Genomic DNA, 26,747 nt, shown 5'->3' on the forward strand with positions numbered 1-26,747 from the left:
ACATTCAGTTCATGCTGGAAGAAAAAAACTCACAGAGCATCTTTCCATGAAAAGAAAGATAAGTGGATTTCTCTATTTTGATTTGAGACTATTACTGATGGCACGCAGTAACGCTGGAGAAGAATACAACTAAATTGCTCCATTAAAACACGTGTCAGCTTTATGTGTCTAAGACTTACTGCCACATATTGTAACAGCCATTATTATGGCATCGCACCGCTAAAGCTCTGCTGTTCAAGCTAGCTGACTGTCCGGCTAACATCCACGCCGCAGCCAGCTGGACCTGCTCGCCGCTTCTTCGTTGCCAGACTGCCGTAACAATATTCATCACTGCTTTTATTTATACTTTTTTGGGTTATTTCACTTAATTTAAATACAGCAAGAACCATTTGCACAAAAATAATAAGGTAATTTACAACTAAAGGAGGAACAAAACAAGCATGGCGCCTTTGAACTGAGCAACCGAACATTTTCTACAATTCGCTGAAGATGCAGCTCGTCTGATTCATATTGTGTGAGCAAGTTTTCTCCTGTGCTCAACAGAAGTTTTAGCAAATGATTTCTGTAGAATTGTTCTTCCATGTTTTACTTGGACATAAATAATAAAATCCTCGAGTTAGCGAGGAAGTGACGTTTTAATAATTAAGACTTCAAATGGATTTGTTGGTGTTTTCTCTTGAATCAATCTTTTGCATTATCTTAGTTTCTCTTTTCTATAAAGTTATTTAGAGTTTCAAATTAATTCCATGCCCTGTACACACCTGCTATTAGTCTATGATGTACATGAGAAAATGTTTTGCTACATGATTCACTGTGTTTGTTGTCCAAAAAATGGAAAAGTCATAGAGGAAAATATAAAGAAATCAGACGAATTCTTTTTTAAACAGCTCTGAAACATCAGGTCTTTGACACGTCAAACACATCATTGTGTCACATACAGTCTGTAATGGAGGTGAAACTTCAACAATGGCTCCCAACACTCAGCATACAGACTGAGGACAGAAGGTACTTTCTTTAAACACCTACAGTATTTTCTTAAGTGGAATCAGTTTTAAAAGCCGCCATGAAACGAACGCTGTCAGGGCTGATTGAAAAATGAGGTTTGCAGATTGCTTTATTTCAGTGCTTTTTTTTCCTGAGCTGTGATACACTTTAGATTCTAGCCAATCATTTTACGTTTCCGAGGATAGTAGGCGGGTCCAGGTACGTACTTTAGAGCAGAGCTACAGATTAAAAATGTCCAAGGCGAAGCGGTCAACAGTCTGGCTGTACTTCACAGCAAAATATGCAAACTCAGCAGCAACAAGTGCTTTAAGCTGATACTGTGATACTGTCAAAGGAGGTAACACCTCAAATCTGATGAAACACCTGGCGACGCATAGCGTTTTTTCTAAAAGCCGAGAAATGCGCCGTATTTGATAGCTTGCTGCGAGACCTCACACCGAGCACATCACCAAAAAGCTCTCCAGAGAGTGATCCGTACAGCAGAACGCTGCTGCAGGATTGCTCTCCCCCCGCTTCAGGACACCTACACTAGGAGATGCCGGACTAGAGCAGATACTGAAGGACCCGTCCCATCCTGGCAACAAACTGTTCCAACTTCTGCAATCTGGTAGAAGGTTCCTCATCATCCAGGCAAGGACAGAGAGACTCAAGAGGAGCTTCTATCCCCAAGCCATCCGTGCCCTAAACACACACACCCGCCCTCTCACATCATCTATAATTGACTGAGTCAGGACTCTCCCAGACACTAAACCAAGGAACAATGTACATTTCAATTCCTTTAATTTTAAATATGTTTATATTGTCTATCCTGTAAAATAGTCAGATGTCTATTCATATTAATGTACAGAATTCACCTGCTTGCTGCTACTACTGCACATTCACCCAATGTATATACTACATATATATATATATATAATGTTCTTCCTCTACCCCCCCCCCCCCCCCCCCCCATCCCCCCATTTTTGCACATGTCGAGGAGCGTGTCAGGCTACATTTCACTGTGTGTTATACTTGTATAACTATGCATGTGACAAATAAAGAACCTTGAACCTTGAACATCTACTGCGGGTGTGGTGCCTGTTATCGGACCGGAGTTAGCAACATCCCCCAAAAACACGAAGAGGAGAGTCCTGGCCCCTAGCCCTGCCAGTGTAGCAGAAATGATGAGGATGATGATGCAGCAGCAGCCGTTCTTCTCTGCGTGAGTAGCTTCATGTTGTTCGTGTGTAATTTACGTTGAGTAGGCTAACCACGTTATTACATTAATGCATGTAAGGTGAACTAGCAAACATCATCATAGCTACATGCAGCTGTCTTCTTGTTTGATGGCAGATGCTCCCTTCACCCTGGCCAAAAAGGCTAAAATGACCAAAGAAAAAGTGGAAAACAGTTAAACATGAGAGGTTTTTGGACAAAGTTTGTGTTTTTTCCATTGTTTAAGCACTGCTTCCAGCCAAGAATCATGCCATATATGCCCCATAGCTGCAGAAAAGGCTAACATTGTTATCTTTTTACAAAAAACAGCTGAACATGAGAGGTTTTTGGACAAAGTTTGTCTTCTCCATTCTTTAAGCACTGGTGCGAGCACCGTTTAAGCACCGGCACCGTTTCAAAAGTACCGGTTTGGCACCGGTATCGGATAAAACCTAAACGATACCCATCCCTAGTCAGCAACATGAACCAGTTACCAGCAGGATGGAGGAAGATAATACTCCCACTTTATATTCAGTGCAACAATTTGACATCGGGAACACGTATCATCAGCTTACTTTACCTGCCGTGTGTGAGAGACAGCAGTAAAGACTTTGTGACTCACACTGAGTTAAAATGAGACGAATGTAAAAAAGAAAAAAAGAAGTGAATGACAAATAATTCTTTTTATCGTGCACTTTTTTCTTGTCCCCAAATTAATTACTAATGAATACCAGTTCAGTAAATTCACCCACTAAACGCTGGAGGTGCAGCTCCAGTTTGTACTGGGTTCATCAGTCCAACACCAGTTCTGGACGTCCAAACTAGGTCCTGGTTCAACATGAGGTTCAACGTTTGAACTTTGCACCAGGTCATTTTTTAAATTGAAATTTTGGTTTATTTATTTCAGTTAATCAACTTGTTTATTTGTAACCAGATTAAAACTAAGATTATATAAAATGTCTTGAAATATTAAAAACATTCACATCCCCGTTAACATGTAAAATAATACTGGACAAAGTAAAGTGACCAATACGGCCCCTTCAGTGGACCAAAGTTATACGTCCAAAAATGACGTATGAAAGACGTCACTCCGACGTCACCTTGCACAGTGGGTGTACTCTTTTAACCATTCTCACGTCCACAAACCGAACACTGGTATCTGATCAGTAGTCGTTCCTGGCAGGTACCCAAAGCCGTGGCATCATTATCATACCAGAAGAGGAAACACGTTTGATAAGTGCCTCCCTGTGTTTCTCATATTGAGATAGAAACATAAATACATCTCCAGGCTCCCACACACACAAACAGACACACACACAGTGAAATTACAGGATGAGCCTCAGTCAGGAGGGAATCACCGAGTATCGTCACTGTCTGTTATCATCTCTGCTGCAAGCTTTCAAACACTCGGTGCTTTCCATTTAAACACACAGTCCGGTCAGGACACTCACACAGAGTATGTCTGCACACGTAGCAGCACATGCAACACGCCACATTTGTATGCTGAAAATTGTCTCTTTTGTTTAATATCATGCGATTCTGTTTGCTCTCGTTGGCCGGTGCTGTTACCTCTCTGCATTCAGACGATGAAGCAAAGCTACTGTGATAGCTATGCTATTAGCGCATTTGCACCTTTGAGGAGAATGAAACCCATCTAACAGATACCAGGGCTCGCACTCCACGGCAGGATTTGATTGGCAGGTGCTGATGAACTGGTGCCATGAAGCCAAATGAAGTAATAAAGCCATAAGAGTGGTCCCACTCTGCCTGTTCCCTCATTACTGTCTCTGACATTGCTCTCAGCGTCCATCACTCCTGATAAAATGAGCGCTGTATTAGGTGAGTCCACGCTAGGCTCTTAAGGCTGAAGTTTTGCCACAGCAATGCGGAGGCAGTCTTCTGCTAGTTTTCAGGTGGTTCCTATTTAAGATGACACAAGTTAAGTTCTTCATCTAATATTAAAGGGATTAAAACATAAAAACAACTCTGAGATAGCTGTAACCTCTGCTCACACTGAACTTGGAAAACCTGGATGTAAATACTTTGCTGTCTATAAATGGGTCGAGCTACAAAAACAAACTGAAGCTAAAAGTACTGATTGGACCGGAACATTTAAAGAGTTATATTTGTTTGACTCCTACTCTGGCAAAGGTTTCTCTTAATTTGTGATTTGTGATGTGTCGTTTAATGATGAGGCCACCTCTCAATTTCTTTTGTACAAAGGTCCCTCCTAAGAAAAGTTTCTGGATTTCAATGACACTACCTGTTTAAATAAAGGATTTATCACTATTATTATTATTAATAATAAGGTAGTTTGTGTCTGTGTGTCTGTCTAAAAGAGGGACAGCAACACTATTACTGTCTGTGCATGCATTTAGACACACACACACACACACACACACACACACAGCAAGGGGCAGACAGAAGAATTTACATACTGTAGACATGCATATTCAGATTAGCCTGGAGTGGCAAGAATCGGACTGAGAATAATAGAAGTGCAAGAACAGCTGCTTTACACCTCCACATTCTTTCAGATGTCTGCACCCGGTGGCCTGAAAAGATCTGCATAAAACCTGGACAGAAAAACATTAGAGCTGAAAGAAAGAGCGGGCAAAGGCAGGGAGAGACGGGTGAACAGTCGTACAGACATCAAAACACTGAAATAACCGCAGCAGAACAACAATAGGACAGCAGAGACGCTTCCTTGGAGAATGGACCGAGACTTTTTTGGAATACTAATTGCTCCTTTTCCACTCTGTCTGAGGAAAATCTTTATTTTTATTCAACTGTGAAGCAGGAAATTTGTAACGAAAAAAGAAATAGTGTATGATGAGTATTGGGTTGTAATACAGAAATAGAGGGAAGCCTGTCCACATGTTTTAAGATAACCATTTGTACAAAGCAGTTTTATTCTGTATGAATCTTGCAAATGTGCAGACACACACAGAAACACACATCTCTGAGGTACAGTGTCTTTCCTGGATTCATTCAGCAAGGAAGGAAGGAAAGAAGGAAGGAAGGAAGGTGCCTCACAATCTCAGTGCTTGCTGCTGATTCGAACTTAGAGGCAACAGCACGAATCGCAGAGCCATCGTGCTTATTTACATGTATATGTACAGTCTGTTTATGTGGCTATAAATATAAGGACATGTGTGAAAGGAGAAAGAGCAGATTACATCTGCATGTAAAGTATAGGGCGTCGCTGTACCCCGTCTCAAACGCAACTCACAAACGCTTACTGGGAGCCGAGAGTGAAACATTCAGGTGCTTGTTATGTTCTTTAAAAAGCACACAGAGTGTAATTTCTAATAACACTGTTTTTTTCTTACAGACATGTTTAAATCGGATGTGACCAGGAAAGTGAAACAGACTCCAAAAGCTGGTATTTAACACCAGGCAGAGCAGCTCGGTCCAATCACATCACAGGGAAATCATAAAAAACTGTGGTTATCATCATCAGTAAACCCATCCACTCATTCAGGACAGGTTTGGGTCACTGACTGGCCATCAGATCACCGCTGAACCAACACCTCGTTCACACTGGTTGTTTTTTAGCCCAGTAGCTCTGCGAACGTCAGCCGTGGCTCTGGGCTTTTAAATGAGTTCCTAAATTTGATTACATTTTATTCTTCGGCTCCTTTTAGTAACTGGCTGCTGTTTTCTACCATGCATGAATATTATAACCATTTATTTTCCACTTTCACAAACAAACACACACATTACTTTGCATTATCCCACATTAGCTCGAGCATGTGCCACTGGAAATATTCCCACTGACGTAGCTGATCTTTAGCCCTTTATTGTGTGCGTGTAAGTGCATTCAGAGGAGCCGTGCACAGCACATTGGGTGGCTAATGAGGCACACAAGCGATGCTGCACTGTCACATTCTGGCGTGTCATGAATCATAAAATACAGGCAGTATCCCACACAGCCATACTTATAAGAGAATGTGATGCACAAGTTGATCATGATTTGTGTTTTTGTGATCTAACTCAGTGTCCCAGTGAAGATGGTGAAGAGTTTACAATAATCCTGTTGCACCTTCTCTCCTTTTATACACTTACGCTGTGAAAACGAGTGAAAGTTTGTGTCGTTATCTTCTTCATCTGTGTTAAAACAAAAGCTCTCCATCTCATGGACACCTGTCTCATCAGCTCTAAAACCTAATGCAGTTTGTTGTTGTGTAGGCGGCAGTTGACAGCATTCGTTGTGTGTGTGTGTGTGTGTGTGTGTGTGTGTGTGTGTGCCTTATGTCCTCTTACAGCTGGAGGTGGGTTCACCATAGCAATCAACAGCTAAGAATGCTAAGAGGCTGCAGGTCTCTAAGTGCTTTGCTTAGCTACTGCTGCTAGGCAATCAAGAGTCCCCCATCACAGAGGACTGCCTGCTCCTCTGGGCTCGCTGCATTATGAAGGCACAATGCTGTTAGCACTCTCATGATGTCTAATAGACACCTGCTACTCTTCAAGGCCCACCAACAAGCTCAAGAGTCCTTTCATAATGCCTGGAGGCGTTATCAGTGGCACTTGCAGTAGGTGAAAAAATGCAGGGGTGGTGATGCCCCAGACCGTCCCTCAGAATCTCAAGGTTTTCTAGAAGAAAGCTGATAGTCAGCTGTGTTTCTTTAACAGCTTTCTTGTTATGACTGTGCAACCAGTCAAGGAGCTACAGTTTCATTCAGGGCCACAGAGGTGTGAGATTAGCATTCAGACAGTATTCACATGTTGTCTGAACACACGTGTGCTTATTTCTCTGTTTTCCAGAGTATTAATATTGTGCAACTCCTGATCATCAGTGATCTGCTGTGTGTCCAAAGCCAGCAGCATCTAAACAGCCTGGCTGTTGGGAAAATGAAGACCCAGCTTGTCATGAAAGCAAACACACACTGACTTTTAGAGCAGCCTGAAAAGATCGAAGGGTAAATGTGACAAAGCTGGAATCAAGTTTGCACTACTTTTTTTTTTACCTTATTTTTGTTTCTAAGAAAAATGAGAGCCACATATGAGGATATTCGTTTAAAATTTCAATAGAACAGTAGCAGTATAATGTCCTCGTGAGTGGATATCAGGCCCTTGTAGAGCAAAATTGAGTATTTTGGTCTAAATAACCCAAAATGTGATGTATCCGGGTCCTAGGAGGTTAAACTGGCAATGCACAGAAAATTTATGAAATTATTTATTTATACAATCATTTTGGTAATTTGTACTTTGGAGCGCTTTGCCTTTGTCCACTGTGCTGCTAATAAACTATCTGAGCCAGTCGTAACACAACACAGATCAGCACACAGTCCGTGCTCCTGCAGCACAGACCTGAACTCGCTTCTTTTTCATTTTAATTTGCATTAAATTAAATGCCAAGTTGCCACACTAGAGGTGTCTAATAAACATATTAACTTGGTATTTTCTGCCATTTACAAACGAATTTCTTTATATTTTTCTTTCTCTCCCTGATGTTTTTGAACTGACTGAAGTAGGCAGCAATCAATCATTTCATTTCCTGCAGAAGAAGAGTGAGACGGTGCATCCAGTGCACTTTTATCTGAACAGACCTGCGGAAGAATCCAGCTGTGTGTTAACAATCAATTTTACTAGATTAGCTTTGATTAGATTACCTTAGATGAAAATGAAAATTCCTCTTTTACATTAAAGCATGTGTACAGTGGGGCAAAAAAGTATTTAGTCAGCCACCGATTGTGCAAGTTCCCCCACTTAAAATGATGACAGAGGTCAGTAATTTGCACCAGAGGTACACTTCAACTGTGAGAGACAGAATGTGAAAAAAAAATCCATGAATCCACATGGTAGGATTTGTAAAGAACTTATTCGTAAATCAGGGTGGAAAATAAGTATTTGGTCAATAACAAAAATACAACTCAATACTTTGTAACATAACCTTTGTTGGCAATAACAGAGGTCAAACGTTTACTATAGGTCTTTACCAGGTTTGCACACACAGTAGCTGGTATTTTGGCCCATTCCTCCATGCAGATCTTCTCGAGAGCAGTGATGTTTTGGGGCTGTCGCCGAGCAACACGGACTTTCAACTCCCGCCACAGATTTTCTATGGGGTTGAGGTCTGGAGACTGGCTAGGCCACTCCAGGACTTTCAAATGCTTCTTACGGAGCCACTCCTTTGTTGCCCGGGCGGTGTGTTTTGGATCATTGTCATGTTGGAAGACCCAGCCTCGTTTCATCTTCAAAGTTCTCACTGATGGAAGGAGGCTTTGGCTCAAAATCTCACGATACATGGCCCCATTCATTCTGTCCTTAACACGGATCAGTCGTCCTGTCCCCTTGGCAGAAAAACAGCCCCATAGCATGATGTTTCCACCCCCATGCTTCACAGTAGGTATGGTGTTCTTGGGATGCAACTCAGTATTCTTCTTCCTCCAAACACGACGAGTTGAGTTTATACCAAAAAGTTCTACTTTGGTTTCATCTGACCACATGACATTCTCCCAATCCTCTGCTGTATCATCCATGTGCTCTCTGGCAAACTTCAGACGGGCCTGGACATGCACTGGCTTCAGCAGCGGAACACGTCTGGCACTGCGGGATTTGATTCCCTGCCGTTGTAGTGTGTTACTGATGGTGACCTTTGTTACTTTGGTCCCAGCTCTCTGCAGGTCATTCACCAGGTCCCCCCGTGTGGTTCTGGGATCTTTGCTCACCGTTCTCATGATCATTTTGACCCCACGGGATGAGATCTTGCGTGGAGCCCCAGATGGAGGGAGATTATCAGTGGTCTTGTATGTCTTCCATTTTCTGATGATTGCTCCCACAGTTGATTTTTTCACACCAAGCTGCTTGCCTATTGTAGATTCACTCTTCCCAGTCTGGTGCAGGTCTACAATACTTTTCCTGGTGTCCTTCGAAAGCTCTTTGGTCTTGGCCATGGCGGAGTTTGGAGTCTGACTGTTTGAGGCTGTGGACAGGTGTCTTTTATACAGATGATGAGTTCAAACAGGTGCCATTCATACAGGTAACGAGTGGGGGACAGAAAAGCTTCTTACAGAAGACGTTACAGGTCTGTGAGAGCCAGAGATTTTCCTTGTTTGAGGTGACCAAATACTTATTTTCCACCCTGATTTACGAATAAATTCTTTACAAATCCTACCATGTGGATTCATGGATTTTTTTTCACATTCTGTCTCTCACAGTTGAAGTGTACCTCTGGTGCAAATTACTGACCTCTGTCATCATTTTAAGTGGGAGAACTTGCACAATCGGTGGCTGACTAAATACTTTTTTGCCCCACTGTAGGTTACAAGCAAGTCTGGCGCTGAACAGAAATTGTCGCGCTATGCTCCTTTGTTTATTGTGCATAAATAGTGAATTGTCCTGACACAATATTGCGTTTCGCTTCTGTTATTATGGTACATTGACAAAAACATATACTTTTATTCACAGGATAAAACAGGTTTTAGTATCACTAATTGCCCAGTACGATTACAGGATACAGTATTATTGTCACTGCTACATTTCTGTGATGCTACCAGAAATTATTTCCACTACTAATTAATTACCCTTGAGCTCAAAGGTCCTATTAATAAACGGTTAACGAATGTGTATTTATGAAGACGATTTGTGAGACTGGTAAACTTATGATACGTACGATGGTCTTTACTTTCTACACGGTGCATTTCAAGGTCCTGTACCCATCCGTCGGTAAACTGTACCTGGGCTTGTTGCAGTGACCTGAAGTTACTAAACTTCATGAGTGTATGCACTCACTCCAAGAACCGTATGATTATAAATATGCTACGATGAGATAGCTGACTTCATCTAACTAGCAAATGTTGTCCAGGCTACGTTGGTGATACAGTTTTTTTTAATGTGTATGATATTTTTGTCATGCGATTTTAAAGCCGGTCCTACAACCGCATCCAAGAATAACATGCAGCTTATCTCAGAACTGTCGGTGAAAACTATTCTTGGAGCTAGGTTTAATTGAGCTGCATTTTAAAGAGGTGCAATTTCACAATTTGTGTATATTTTCTAAGTTCACTATTTTGTCATGTGTTGAGAAAAACACAGATTTAAAAATCACATGGTCTAATATTTACATTTAGCATAACTGCAACATGCTTTTTTTCGTTTTTTTTTTAAAGACTCGAAAGGACTTGAAATTCAAAATTTCAGACTTGTGACTTGACTCGGACTTTTACACCAGTGACTTGAGACTCGAGTCTGACTGGCCTGACATTACTTGAGACTTGACTTGAGACTTGAGGATAAAGACTTGAGACTTACTTGAGACTTGCAAAACAATGACTTGGTCCCACCTCTGGAAACAGATAAGTCAAACTTTACTCAACTCATTCTTCTTGCTTCCTCCACTTTCCTACCATTGATTCATTAATGTTGAATTCTCTGCAGCTGCTCTATTCCAATGTTGTTGCAGTATATTAATGACTAACCTCATATTGTGGATGGATTATCTCAGTTGTTCTCCTGACTGAAGTTTGGTCCGTTTACAGCATCCTGCCATGCGATTGCATTTGTCCCTGACCACCGAGAACACTCACGTTAACTTTTATCGAGGGGAAAAATGTTAGCATTCATCCTCCAGCTTCACTGTTTATGTTATGCTAACATAGCTGCGTCGCTAGCGATCACGTAGCACATCATTATAGCTGTGTCCCAAAACCTAGGCCACATCCTTTGGAGGACCCGGCCTTCACGGTCTACGAAGACCGCTGTTTAGTTTTCTGTCTTCATTTATGTTGGAAGTGATCTCAGTCAGAACATGCTATATCATGTTTAGGTGGAAACTAGCGAGCTAACTTCCTGCTAACTTCTAACTCTGTTAAATGTAATAAATCCTGTTTTCATGGATGCCTGGATGTTAAACTTCATAGTTACACCTGGTAAAGCAGCAACACTGATCATTTTATTAAAGATGAAAGTTTTTAACTCTCAGTGTTTGTTTGACTTTGGGACCTGCAGCCGATGGAGTTTTGGACCCAGATTACTCCGTGAGGCTCCTGACTACCGCAGCTGTAATGCTCCAACAATCCATCAAGCGGTGCGGCTTCGTAGCTACCAAAGTCGTACTAAAACATTTTTGACAGATTTTTGATTTTTACCACATAAAATTGGTTCGAGGTCAGTAAGAACAACCAGAATTCATACATAAAGCACACTGTTGATTTTAAGTGAGCCTTATAGTGCAGAAAATACGGTAGTTTATCCATTCGACTAATGCAAACCTGTGTCTATTTGTGCCTGTTGTTGCTGCATTGTTGTGACATTCAACACAGGCATTCAACGCCTTAGAGGTAGTACTCTTCTGGAAAAGTCACCTGACCTGTATCTAAGCCTTTTTCTACATACTACATGTGTGCACATGTTCCTATTGTACTTTACTTGGACAGCATGACTGATTAAACTGGGGAGCCACTGGTGACAATTGAGTGTGAGAGTGAGAAGGGAGATCCATCATTGTGAAGGCTCATGCCTAGGCCCGGTACTAGATAAATGTGGTTAGACAAAGTCTGTGTGTGAACAGCACGTGTGTGTGTGTGTGTGTGTGTATTCTCTGTAAGCATGTACGTGTGGGTCATGGCCTCATTTCATGTAAAACACGTGCTTGCACATCGGTTGCTTGGGTTACTGCTCAACATCAGAGGAGAGGCATTTTTACTTTTCCCCTTTTGCCTTTCAAAAGGAGGGGGAGGGAGGGGGGGGGATGAAGGCACAGGGACAAGAGGAGGTGGCATAGTGTTTCCTCTCTGTGTGCATTATGGATGAGGTGTGTCCGCAGTGTTCGATCAGCAGCGTGAAGGAGGCCTCCCCCAGTTAGCTAAGATTCTCTATTTGTGTCATAGTGAGCGTGCATGTGTGTATTAGGGGCGGGTTTTAATAATTGATTCATCGATTAAAATCGATTCTGGCTTGGATAACGTGATATCGATTCATTAAAATCCTGGATCTATTTTTTTATATAAATGTATTTTGCCCAAAATTCCAGAATCTCAGGTGAAACCTCACAAAGCAGGTACACGGCTTCTGCACAAAGACCTAAACACAAAGATCAGAATCAGTGAGATGTGACTTTCTCACCCGACGGCATGAACACGGTCGGGGCTGAAAGCCGACAGCTCGCTGATTCTGATGTTTCGGCGGGTCCGCGCTTTGTGTTCACGCCCTTTTTGTGCTGCTTCTAAAGCTGTTAGTTTTATCTCTCTCCAAACAACATTGACTGAACCAGCAGCAAAAGAAGATCCAAACTACGCTTCACATAAACATCGTCATGGATTCACTCTGACTTTTGCTGTTTTGCTTCCACCAGGATAAAATCACACGTCATGCACAGCTCTCTCTCTCCCTCTCCTTCTCTGTACTTCAAGAACAGTTTCCTGTCTAAAAATCTGTTTTCTGCATTATTCGCTTGCTTGTTACGCACAAGTCTACCGTTATTTCTGCCGTTCAACAGGCTTCTGAACAAATTTAAACTTTTTAAAAGTATACAAAATGCAAAACGCCGTGTCTCTAATAAAACCTTTGTAACATCAGAGGTAACGTTCATATGTTGATTAATGGTTTTCTTTTGTTTTTGATGTACTGCAGAACATTTGTATAAAATCCCAGGCCAGGAAAATCACCTTCATGTTTTTCTGTTTTATCTTCAGCTACTTTGACACAAAGGCATCTGCTGTGATGCTCACACCTTTGATAAAGTCTGGAAAGTGTCAGCTTCCTTTTTATACATACAAAAATATGTAAATGTACTGATCTGAATTAGAATATTTCTGACTGTCTGAGGCAAAATTTCCCAGATACAAATCGAATCGAATCGAATCAATTTGAATCGAACTGTGGATCGAATCGATTCAGGACCTTGTGAATAGAATCGATTCTAGAAATCAGTGATGATACCCAGCCCTATGTGTGATTATGGCTGATGCAGGAGACACTACGAGCATACCTGCCCCAAAACAGTCTATACTGTGTGAGCTCTCTCAGTATGAAGGCTGTAGGACTTCTGGAACAATGGGCTTGAATACACTTACTAACAATGCGTTTGCACAATTCTGCGTAGCTCATGAGTACAAATGTTTCCCACACAAATCTGTGATTTATCAATAATTTCTTATCTCAGTTGGTTTGCATGCAAACTGTTGATCTTTGGACCCACAGCACCCCGATACAGGAAGTCTGTAAAAAGTCCTAATCTCTGATCCTGTGGGTCTTACCCAGCAGGCAGTGCAGCCTGTGGGCAGCCAATGGGGACTCACCCAGGTCTACCTGCCTCTCTCCTTACAAGGCCACATTTGCACAAACACGCCACTCCACATGTGGATATATGAGTAGATACATCATCTTTATTCTTAATAATCTTTATTCTTGATTAAGAATAAAGATGGTTTATTATTAAAATGACATATAAAGCTCTGTTTGACACTTTGTATCACTGCAAACATCAAAGGTTTCATGTTTAGACCTTTTACCCTCGAACATTAATGAGAGGTGAGCTGCTCTCAATCACAGCTTCCTCTACAGAACAAATGACATCTTTGCTGCCTTAAAATGAACAGGCTACTACTAATAATAATACACATTATTATTGTTCTTGTTGTTTCTTTTTTTTTATATTTTCAAACTGTAAACAAAAACACCTTAAGCTCTAAAATGCTCAATAAGAAGGTGCAGGCTTTAACCTCCACCCATCCATTTTTTGGGGGGAGGGAACGGGTTGCCGTGGTAGCAGCAGAGAAACCCTGACAACCTTTTCACCAGTCACCTCGTCCAGCTCATCCAGGGAAACCCTGAAGTCTTCCCAGGTTGTCATGGTCCTGAGTCTGTTTTGTATTATTTATCCTTGCTCGTCTCTTGGTTTTGATTCCTAGCTCCTTCGTTCTTCCGCGTTTCTTGTGTTCTAGTTCTTTGGTTCTGTGCTCCTTCTGTTCAGTGTGTAGTCATCCCTGCCCGTGGGTTCCCTCTGTTCTCTGTCAGTATCGTGTCTCTGAGTTCTGTGATTTCCTGTGTTGCTTCTGCTCTAAGTCCCCTCGTACTTCAGGTTTGTTGGTTCTGGTTCCTTGTTTCTTAATTTTCCCAGTTTAGGTTTCCTTTAGTTTCTGCACATGCCATCTCTGTTTCTGTTTGTATCCTCACCTTGTAAATAAAGCTCACTCGCATCAGGTCAGGGCCTGCATTTGGGTCCATTCACTCATGCCGCAGCCGTGACACAGGTCATCGTAGAGATGTAATCTCTCCATCATGTCCCGGTCCAAGTAGGACAACCCCTCACTCGGGTGGTGACGCCTTGTGATGGGGAAGAGCAGCGGCTCTACTTCTAAGAAACACGTCCACCATGCAGAGAAAGCTCATTTGCAGCAGGAACATTGATCGATCAGGTAAATCGACAGCTTCTCTCTTTACCGCGACACGTGCAGCGTCCACATGACTGGGATTCGTCTGTCAGTTTAAACATGTGTTACAGTGTCTCCTATCTCATCTTATTGTACCTTACATGTTCTTATCTATCTTTGAAAATAACTTCTATCATTGTTTGATTATTGCAGTGAGTTTCTCCTCGCAGGCTGACAGATCACATGGTCTGTGTCCTCCACCTTGTAGCCTGTTTGTCTTTTTCAAACTCCTTTTGGACTTGAGCCACCAAGAGTCTGCCAGAGGAAACGACACTCAGCTCGTTATTTATTCTTTTTAAATTGCCGTCATTTCCGTGGAAATACTTTGGAAAGCTGTGCCTCCTCTGCTTTCCCCTTTGGACCTCAGTCACTGCTGTTCACATTTTCACAGTCAGACTTTCTCCTGATCTCTTGCCTTGGAGGTGCAGGCTGCTGGTTCAAGACGATTCTGATTCACTAACATACGGAGCGTGGCAAGAACAGAACAGGCTTCAGGTTTCATAAATGAGATGCAGGTTTGCACAGGCTAAGAACATTTCCACTCAAATATTAGTGAATGAGGCCCAGGCTGCTGCAGGGAAGCTGCTGTGACTGTGAAACTATTTAAACATAAGCTGGAGGAAACACCATACATGGTTAATTACCTGCTTACAATGTACGATAATCTTCAAGACCTGGGCAGAAATCAACTGTGAGTAGAGCAGGACTCATCCCTGCATGAAAAATGATAGTTGCACTTGAATCATACGAAAACCTACTTGTAATATTCGATATGGTGTGAGGCTGTCCACTGTCCCTCTGTGCCAGCGACACCTCGGTGACCTCTCGTTACCTCCAAGTATGATACTTTGTGGATATATGATTAGTCAGTGCTTTGAGCATGGTCATTACGTGAGTCACTTCTTAATTACAGTGCTATTCCATTTTAGTTAATATGATCATTTTTCTTCTGTCTGCAGTAAAAGGGTATACTGAGGATATTGCACTGTGCCAGCAGCGGCCAAAGCTATGCAGGCATTAAAGTCAGAAAAGCTAAATGCTATGTGTTGTTAGCATGGTGGACATATTGTAGCTTTCACTGGGTTCTTTGTGTGCGACTGGTGTAAACAGTGGAAAGAGAGATCTGTGAGGAGCGGAGCTGGCAGAGAGCTCCTCATAAACATCACTACAGAGCACACAGGAGGCTCCACCTCTTCTCTCCTTTCCTTCTCACTTTCACATAACGGTCGCTGTGTCATTGCACAGTGGAAATGGGATGGACTCAAGTGTAGTTTCAAACCCGGAGGCTAGAGGTGCAGTGTAACAAAAAGAGTCTTTCTTCACAATGCTCAGAAGCTAACAGAAATCTCAGACTAGAATTAAGGAACATAAACTAGACGTCTGAGGCGAGAGAAAAACTATGACTATGACTAGATGGCAGGGATAACTGGGTGCAGGGACTGGGCAAAGCTTGCAGGTGGGGGTTGATTGGAGGAGGAAGGCAGGAGAGGTCCAGGTGGGTGCTGCATGCAATGCAGGGAGGCAGGCAGGAGAGACTGGCAGTTCAAAAAGGTAGGTAGGTGGTAGGTGGGTTTCAGATGTAAAGTTGGCAGATAATCTGGCGAAGACCAGTTGAGTGCGCAGGTATGATTGCCATCAGGTGAGGAACAACAAAGACTCCACCCAGCGGGGAGGAGCCGATGCCGTGGAAAACTACCCAGACCATGACACGCTGCTTCTCTCTCTGTCTCATGCTCCCACTTTGTTTCTCCCACCTCTCACCCAATGGTTGTTCCGAGCTTCTCAGAGCTGTGGCATCTTCCTGTTTCTTAGTCACCACTTTTCCCTTCGGCCTTCTTTTCCTCCACCTAAGCCCCCTCTCTTCTGCTGCTCTGTTGTCCGTCTACAGGTGGAAAACATCCAGCAGATGCTCTGGCCGTAGCCCAGGGAGTTGCTTTCTTTATTACCACGCGCCTCTTTATCACGATCATCAGAAATACATTCGTGTGGTAGGACGGACTTCTCCAAGGGTTTGACATGTTTATCTTCCTCTAATGTGCGTTCAGGTGAGCTCTTTTAATCACACTGCTATTTCATTAAAACAGTTGTAGCATGAAAAAGAACAGATGGCTATTTAATTGTTGTCTCACTCAGTAATAATCGACCACATTTATATTAAATGCCATCTGGAAACAGACCACACGCACCATACTCTCCGTCCCAAACGTTTGTGCTGCTCAAAAGGAAAAAAGGAAAAAATCTGGCACTAAGTTTGTTGCTAAAGACACAAATGAAAACATGGACTAAACAGCAGTCAAACTATTCACACAAACTTAGACAAAAACATGAGCTATCATGTGCCAAATGTTCCCTACACAACACAGAAACAAAGTGAGAAGCTTTGACAGTCGCTCGAGGCTGACTGAAGGAATCGGCTGAAACTGGCCTGCTGTTGGACTGATGATGAGAACTATGATTACAGTTAACTTAATCAAATCAATATGTATTCATTTCCATGGGCTCTACTTCAACCTTAATTCAAGTTAAAATAAAAAATAAATAAGATACAGAGGAAGGACACGGTGCTGGCCTACAGCAGAAAGACGTCTGTGGATGTGCACGCCACTCAAAAGCAGCCAAAGCTGAACCTGAGTCACGCTTGCTGCTATCCTTCTGTCACAAGTCTCCACCCACTCCACCCTGCCTGCACTTGTCTTTATCTCTGTTGTGCACACATCATTGCTTTGGGTGATTGACCCCAAATATTTAAGCTGCACCCCTCCTTGCATCCTCACAGCTACACCTGTCTCCCTCTCATTCACACTCGGATTCTGTTTTGCTGAATTCCATCCGTCCTCTCTCCAGAGCATACCTCCGCCTCTGCAGGCTTCCACCTGCTCTCGCTACAGATCTGCAGACATCATGGTTTACAGAGAATCCTGCCTGGCTTCTTCTGTCAGCACGTCTATCAAAGACGATCTAATGTACTCTGCACTCACACATGTGCTGCACCAACCTGAAAGACTTCTATTGTTATGTACCCAGACTTGCCTCCCCGAAACACTGAGCACAACTCTTCCTTCTTCAACTTCCACCATTTAATCCTCGTCGTTGCCTTCACACGCTTCATCTTCTTGATTTGCAAACTCATTCTACAACCTACTACCTGATGCTGCCTAACTACACCCTGACATCACATTGCAACCTCCTATCTCTTTCAAACTGCACCTTCTGCACAAGATATAATCTAAATGTGTGCACCATCTTCCAGTATCATTTGTCAGCCTGTGTTCCTCCCTCTTCTTCTTCTGTGTTCACCACAGCCATTTCTATAAGACACACACTATCTGTCCTTCTGCATTTGTCTCTTTAACACCATCTTTACCTCATCGTCTAAATGACATCCAACTTGTCGGGCATACACACTGACAGCATTTAACATCACACCTTCAATTTCCAGCTTCAGCCTCACAATCACGTCTCTCTTCACCTCAAGACTGTTCAGATACTCTTCCTCCAACATTACTCGTCTCTCTTCCTATCTGCACCATGGTGGAGTGTTTTGATGCTCTCGAGCTTACTTCCTTTCAGCCTAGTGAAGGACCTTGCACACACATATACCTTCCTTCTCTCCATCAAATCAGATCCTCTCCCTTTACCAGTTTTCCCACTGTCTCCAGACACACCTTCCCCCTTTCCTGTTCCTTTGTCTTCAGCCAACAGTGGCAGCAGAGGCAGATGTTGTTACCTGAGCCCTGACCAATCCTATATGGAGATCTCATTCTGGATAATCTGCACGTCTGATTCATTTTATGGACTTCTGAAAAATTAATCTAAAATGACTCTTCTCTTATTCTGGAATATAGTACGATAGCAATGAATATACCACATGTTTCTACATATACCTAACAAACATGTATTACTGCTACTGCCATCTCAATTAAAGCAGCTAGCATGCTAACCTCTCTGGCACACCACACCTTCTGTCCCCAACACAAAGTTGACACCAAGCTTTACTCTTCTGCCACTATTAGAAATGATCTGCTTGTATTCCCTTAAATGCAGTTTCATCTCCCTCAGGCCAGAAACAGGTGCACACATGAGCAGAAACAGCTCTGAAATGACGAGCACAGCATCGTTTGGTTTTTCCTACCGTCTTTTCGGTAAAGGTTGATCTCCACCTTCCTCTCCTCCGACCCCAGGAGGGCCTGCGCCATCTGGGCGATAGCCAGTCGCTTGGTGTCAGGTCCATACAGGAAGTTGCACGCGCATGGCTTCTGCATGATCTCAGCCCTGGAGTAGCCACACATGTGGCAGAAGCCATCGTTACAGAAAATGATGGCGCAGTTCTCCACTCTGGCGTTGGCTATGATAAACTTGCGACCTGTGGGTGAAAGGACAAAGGTTTCTGCTCAGTTATTTACTTTTCACTAACACAGCAACACCAACTCAACATATGATCAAATGAATGAATGAAACAGGTAGCTCAGGTTAATCGCATTTATCCTAAATGAAAGCTACGGTGACCATATTTGGATTTCCAAAAAACACTTGGCCCAGAAAAACTTTAATCATGCTGTTTGCTTAAAGAAACTTTTAACATATTTAAATGATGCCTTCTCTGTGCGGTTAATGAATGGTGAAATAAAAAATGTCATATGCAACAGTGCAAAAAGATAACTTAAAAACCTCTGGGATTAAATAATGGTACCGAAATAAGGCCTCATCTGTAAAAGAACAAGTACCAGGATGGTACGAGGGAAATGTCTTTGACAGTTCGTCTGAAAAGCTGCAGTTGTGCTTTGACATCTTTTAAACATCATCAGCGCGCTGTCTGTCCCGTCTGTGAGCGCAGAACAACCACTCACAAAGCAGCAGCTCAGGGATGATGTCACACATGCTCTGTAGGAAAACCCGGACAGAACGTGAAAATGGACGCGCCCGAGGAAAAGAGGACGGTTGGTCACCCTATGAACACTCAGGAGGATTCAAATATTTTAAGGTGGAGGCTCGTTCCCGTTCACGTCTTGTTGACGCTCTAGCTAAGCAAGGTTTTTCAGCCAACGGCAGACTTCCCTGGCCCAGGTCGTTTTATCCAAATCTGTATCTTCATTGTAACAACTTTCAAAAGCCACCAGAGGCAGCATTTCCACATTTTCTTCAGACTGCTTCTGCCCTGAATGACAAAAACCACTCAGACATTAAGCTAATATTAGCAGCTATTCTGTCCTTGCTTCTGTCAAACCGAATCTCCAAAGAGATTCAGATTTATTCATTTTCAATTCTAATATTAATTGAAACAAAGAAAAACCTTTCAGCCTGCTGCTACCCAACAAACAGCACCACATGTCCTTTTTGGGGCACATGATTTCTGGCACTTCTGCTGCTAAAATAACACTAACATGCAATAGAAATTAAAGTTTGTTTGTAATTAGGTCCAAAACTTGACACGGCAGCTGCAACCCTAACAGCCTCTTCTTCCACAGAGTGTCTCTCCTGTGAACCACTTACTGTAGAAGGAGCTCTTTTGCTCCCTGGCCTCTGCTCAGTGTCAAAATATGATATCAAGAGAGCTTTAAACACACTTTAAACAGACACTCAAACATGTTCCTTTGCTCAGGACTCTCACTCACTGTTTCATATGCTGTGAATAAAAAGTGTCTTTAAGGTAAATCTCGAGCGTCTTTGGCTAACACAGGAAAACAACATAAATGAAAGAGTCTGAGTGGGAGTGTGTTTGTGCTGTGTTAGCCTGACAGTCTGCCAGTTTGATAGATGGCTTCCACTAAAGAGCATTAAGCTTCTGAGAATGTTCCTTGTTTCTTTCACTTAGCCCCACTGTGGGAAGAAGGAAAGAGAAAAGAAAGGATGAATATAACAGATGTAAAAAGATCACTGAGGAAGACTTTGGGGAGAAAGAATGAAAACAAATAGGACACAAGCATGAAACAGCTGAAATAATGAATGCAGGTATTTGGAGAAAGATCATGAGAGAGCGGGAGTAGAAGAGAAGTGATCCCAACTGTTGTCTGACTGAAGCAATAACTCTGCATTAATCACGGTGACCACATCACATCATCGTCCCTGATTATTTCACAGTTTGACTTTAAATTCAGTTAAATCCAAGTCTTTATTTATTCTATTTAAATTGTTCCTGGAGAGATCTTCCTAAGTAAGCTGACTTTCTCTTAGGCTCCAAGAAGTCGAACACTAACTGCTGTTTTTAGCAAACAATTTCCCCTTTACGTAGGCTGCAGAGAGTCCTGATGAAACATTTGTGGCTGAAGAGCTGATGCCATTGTCTGTCATAATAAATGTGCAAAATCTTTTGTTTATTTTTAGCTTTCAGCAGCAGGTCACATTTTCTACGTTCCTCTGCAGTCACTCAGCGTCCTGACTGTTCCACCTGAAGACCAGAAACCTGACAGTCAGCAGGTCCTGATGCTGCCCGAGATGAAAATCCAGCACTGATATTACTCGGGAAGATTGTCATGTCAATAAAAACTCAATCAAAATATTTGCCAGTGATCAGGCTATTTTAAACGGGACTAAACTGTTTTATAATTAAGGTGTTCAGAACAGCATTTATTGTAATGTAAAAGTTGAATTATAATCATAATAATCCTGTGAGTCAGCCTGTGTGCTCATCTGAGGTAACTGGAATAAAAACTATTTATTATTTTTAAGTGGAAGCATTTAAGAATATAATCCTGTGGACAAACTGAATGTCTAGTTGCAGATGTTGTAAGCTACGGAGATTTTGTTATCAGGAAACACTGCTCATAACATTTACTGAAGAAGAAAGAAACACACGGACTAAAGCCACAGATTGTGAATAAAACACAGAGGTCATAATTGACTAAATGAACATGACATCGTGTTCAGCTGGATTTGAAACTTCCAGATGAGACTGTTCACTGTAAGGTATTTACTGATTTCACACAGACAGCATTTCAAAAAGTGGAGACCTGAGATTGAGACTTCTTAAAGACTTTCTCTGTGACCATTATCTTCTTCTACAAAAATAACAGTCACTCGAGAGATCTCCAAACACATTTAAAAGCCATTAGAAAGGCAGCATTTCAAGCTAGACATGCCCGTTATAATGAGGAAAAAGGCCTTTAAGGGACAGAGAGCTATTTTTCAGGGGGAGGCTGCAGATGGGAGGTGTGCATCAGAGGACTTTTTATGAGAGCTTTGGATAAAGGAGAGTCGAGAAGGATTCGCTTCTTTGGGTGGCATAAATCATTTAAATTAAGGTAGCAAGATTTTTGCTGCCTGGCAGATTCTTATTTGTGGATCTGAAAAAGAAACAAACCAGTTTGACTTTTTTTGGTCATTTTTATTGTAGAGCTTCCTCATGAATGATAAATCTTCCCCAAGGACTTCAGGCTATGATAAGGGAAGAACACCGTATCGCTGCAGTGACAGACGTGACTCTTGTGATTAGTTTTTGGTCAGTGACTCACACGTCGGCCCACACTGTACCTAGAACTGGCCCAACTCCTAGGAAACTGCTTTTAATGCTACAAAATGTAATTTAGTACATAAATGATGACAGTTTGTTTTGTTTTAGTGTAGAATGTGGACACAGAGCCACGTCTTTAATAATCACCACGTGAAAAAAGAGGCTGGGCAATAACCACAAAGCACAAAAGTAAAAACTGAGAAAGACTAAACTTTGAGGCTCTAAATCTATGACAGGGAAGACTAATGACGAGCAACATCCACCAGCTCCAGCCAAACGTCTTCACCTCGCTTACTGATTGTTGCCTTGTCAGGAAATGTTTGAGAGCCAAAGCTGGCTTTTCTGTCAGCCCAGGGAGCAACTTTCTGAGCTGTCTCAGTCAGTATTCACAGCCGGGCTCATCTGCGACTCAGCGCCAATATTTTGGGAGAAGGTAATGTGTCATACATTGTCCCTATGATGAATGAATGAATGAAATTAAACCCACGTCGGTGCACTGGGTCAATTTTTCTTTCTAAGTGTTCTTCATTAAACTTGATTATGAAAAAGTCCCAGGAGGAGAAGATGGTAGACGGTCATTATTCCCTGTAAATTACGTCTACGGAGAGGTTCACAGAGGGGAGTGTAGTAATTCCCTCTCAAATAGTGATTTATAAGTCATTTTATCATCACTGGCAAGACATGCATCTGCCACACCCGACATTTCTGCACATCACATTCCAATCCAGCTCTGCCCATCGATATCACGCCTCCTGTATCGGGCTCGAGTTCGTGGAATTAGTTTGCAGACTCATGAGTCATTGTTATTGGAAAATGTGTCCCTGTTTCAATTGTCGAGCTGTAACTTGCTTATGGGGATATGATTATTTTTGATTGAGTGCACATTTCAGTGTCTATGGGTGTTGTGTTTACTTTTCTGCACTGTGCAAACATATAAAAGTCCAGAAAGGAAAACAAACTACACTTGCAAGGTCCATATATCAAACGATCACTATGGCATTACTGAGAGTTGAAAAACTGTCTAAAGTCTTTCATCTTTAATAAAATGATCAGCGTTCTGCTCTACCAGGTGTAACAATTGAGTTTAACATCCAGGCATCCATGAAAACGGAATTTATGACATTTAACGGAGTTAGAAGTTAGCAGGGAGTTAGCTCGCTAGCTTCTATCTAAATACAACATAGCATGTCCTGACTGCGGGGTTTTGGAAACAAATTCAAACGTACAGCTCTGCTATCACTTCCAGCATAAATGAAGATAGAAAACTAAACAGCAGTGACGTTTGTAGGGTTACTGAAGTTGGGCTAGCTGCTATATAATGATGTGCTACGTGATCGCTAGCGACACAGCTATGTTAGCATAATATAAACAAGCTAACTTTTTTTCCACTCGATAAAAGTTAACGTGAGTGTTCTCGGTGGTCAGGAACAAATGTAATCGCATGGCAGGATGCTGTAAAAGGACCAAACTTCAGCCAGGAGAACAACTGAGATAATCCATCCACAATACGAGGTTAGTCATTCATATACTGCTGCATGGGCTGGGCTGTAGCTACATCCTAAGGTTTTAAAAACTGAGCTTAAATAAATGATTAGTGGTAATAAAAGCCGAGGGAGGTCAACAGGGATCACTGACTGTTTTAGGAGCTTTTTGAGATCAAATAGAAGAAAATACAAAACATTAAACATGTTAACAACACAAAAGCCATATTAAACACAGACTACTTTAGGCCCGGAAGTAGGATTCGTCACGTCATCACTGAACGACTGGATAGCACATTTAAAAACCATTAAACTAGCAGGTGGAAGACAATAATTAACCAGGCATGCAAGATAAGATAAGATAAGATAAGATAAGATAAGATAAGATAAGATAACTCAGGAGTTAAAACAATACAAAACATTATCCAAAGGCAGACAAAGAGGTGTAACATGGGGGGACATTCACATGATAGATACACTTAGGTAGCCGAGAAGGCCAAATCAAAGAAGTTTTCAATGGAGATTTGAAAGTCTGAACTGAATCAGACACACCAATGGGAGATTGTTCCAGAGGTTGGGTGCTACTGAAGCGAGGTTGCACTAAGAGCAATTGACCTGATGATCTCAGTGCTCTCCTAGGAATATACAGGCTGAGGAGATCATTAAGGTAGCTGCGCTGTATTATTCATAATTTTAAAAGTGAAGAGTACCTCTGTTTCCTAGCATGACGTGACCATCAGTGAATGTTGGGCTCCTGAATGGAAACGTCTGCTTTAAGCGCACCGTTATCACAGCCTCTCCCCCATCGCTTCACTAAAGAGACACATCATCAATCAAAGCTGTCCATCTTGAATCCGACAGGCTGTTCTCGCAGCAGACACCAGCGGTGGACAGACCTGTTCAGGTATTCATGGAAACACTGAAAATCAGTTGTGTAGATGCACTTGAGACCTGTCTCCATGAATTAGTGGCAGCAGCTGCCCTCAGGGGCTCATAAAGTTTGATGGGTTTGTCTGGCTGCAATAAGCACTAAGCAATGCAAAGGCAGAGCTGAGTGTGTGTACTGTATTTGTGTACTTTCTGCACGTCTTTTCCAGACCGCTGAGTAAATGGTTTTCAGTCTGTGGCCGAAAGAACCGAGAAGATGTTATTTTTTTCCAGGCTGTTTAAGGTAAAGCGTTTTGAGCAGGGGTGGAAAAATGTAATTATTCTTTAAATATAAGACACGCAGCCACATGAAGAGGACGTTTGGTGCAATTGTGATGCAGATGTACTGTATCTGCTAAATGACAATACCTCAACCAAAGGAAACCAGGCTGAGAGAGGGATTCAAACAGAAGCACCAGAAAGAATGTCGCAGGCTGCTACTGTGTCTTCAGACATTGTCTAGTGGAAAAGAAAAGAAGACGGACAGCAGAAGAGTCAGCAGGTAGAGCATAAAAACTCGGGTGACTCATGGTTTAAGCTGCTCGGTGTTTAGGACACAGCTGGACATGAAAGAAAGCCGGCATTATTCTAGCAGGGAAGAGGTGAGGAGCTGTATTATTACACTGCAGGCGTTCACAGAGGAAAGTGCAGGAGATGGCAGTATTTGGAAGCAGAGGGCAACGTGCACAAATTAAACAAGGGTGATGGTGGGCAGCTGTACACAGCGTAACATTTCTTCTCATTCTGCTTACTGCACACTTCTCTCAAAGGTGCTTCATACTGTCCCCAGCGACCTGATGCCGTCTGTGGTTGTATTTGTGACTGTGACAAGCAGAACTGAACTAGTGTGAAAATGGAAAAATGTGCACAAATGTACGAAAATCCAACATGTTTAATATTAAGTGACGGATACGAAACATTATTTAATAACCTGCAGTAATAAGTGTCTAACACTACCTGCTGACACTGACAGGATTATGTAGAACTGAACAGGTGGAACTGCACATACATGTATGGTTGTTAGGTTTGCACTACTACTAGCAACTTACTAAAATTCTACTTTAAAAGAATGTCACAGTTATTTGAATGTTTTTCTCCAGTTACCAGATGACTGAGAAAGTATAGCTGAAGGTGTTCTGCACAGAGGGAGGAGGGCAGGGAGCACTACAGATGTGATGTTTGCTTTGAGAGGATTGATCTGGAGGAGAAGGTCAGAAGCAGTCGTCTGTGTCTTTGTGGATCTGGAGCGTATAATAGTCCCAAGAGGGCGACTGTGGTACTGCATGAGAAGTATTTGAGGGTGGTGCAGGCTGCACAGCGTATGGTGATGTCCATGCGTTATAGACAGCAGAAGTTTAAAGTGTTAAAAACAAATATGTATTATCTTTAACACTTCATGAGCAACAGCAGGGGTGTCAAACATTCTGGTCCGAGGGCCAGAATCGGCCCAGAAAAGACTCTGGTCCGGTCCTGTGGGTGTCTGGGATCTGTGAACGAGGGCACACACTTTCATCTTTTAACTGTATTTTCATAAAGTTTACAACTTGTCCTACTGATGAAGATCTCCCCCATCAAAGTAATAGATAAACAATTAAATGACAGTTTCTGTTTTTTCCACTATTAACAAGAGAAAGTTCTTTTTCCCCTCATTTTTAAGAATGTGCTCGCTGTAAAATTTAAGATGAATTATTTAACAAAAACTTTCTTACAGTCATTGGACAGTCAGAGTATTTTCTGTAATAGGCCCAAAGAGTCGTGACAGTGCTCCTTTATTAAACAGAGCAGCGTTTCTTTACCTTGTAGAAAAACTGAGAAGTGCTCTTGCGATTGCACTCCTTTGTCTTATATTGAGATATCACAGGGATGAAATCCACAGACAGTAAGGGGATTTTTACTGTATGTGGCCACCGATGCAAAGTGACTCTTTGTGATTTTCTACGTATGTTTAAAGAAGTGTTGGGAAAAAGGTGAACGTGGGAAAGTTGCACAGTTGTTATGGCAACTGTCACTCAGGCAAACAAAGATTGAAGGGAGACCACAACCCTCATTCGAAATGATGAGCGTAGCTTAAAATGAAGCCAGTGACGAGGTGCCTCAGCTCGACCCCGTATCGTTTAAAAAAATGTGGTCCCTTCAGCACTCAGTCACAGCCAGCTCTCATTATAAATAGTTTTGGTGATGGACAAAACCCTGAGCGGTGCAGTATGCATACAATATGCAGCAGCCTACTTCCTGGCGACTGTGTCCTGTTTCATTTTATAATAAAATGTAAATGCATGTGTCCATACAACACAATGTATATAAATAATACATCTT

General features: G+C 42.2%; 1 protein-coding gene across 1 annotated transcript in view; it reads right to left on the bottom strand.

Annotated features, from left to right (window-relative positions):
- kcnh2b (potassium voltage-gated channel, subfamily H (eag-related), member 2b) overlaps positions 1-26,747 on the bottom strand; it is a 250,785-nt gene that overhangs the window by 207,175 nt on the left and 16,863 nt on the right. Inside the window, exon 2 of the mRNA XM_082547606.1 lies at positions 18,709-18,939. Coding sequence (XP_082403732.1) covers positions 18,709-18,939 — 231 coding nt within the window. The remainder of the gene's footprint in view (positions 1-18,708; positions 18,940-26,747) is intronic.

This window comes from Aulonocara stuartgranti (genome assembly GCF_965226115.1).
Source record: "Aulonocara stuartgranti genome assembly, chromosome: 9".
NCBI lineage: Eukaryota > Metazoa > Chordata > Actinopteri > Cichliformes > Cichlidae > Aulonocara > Aulonocara stuartgranti.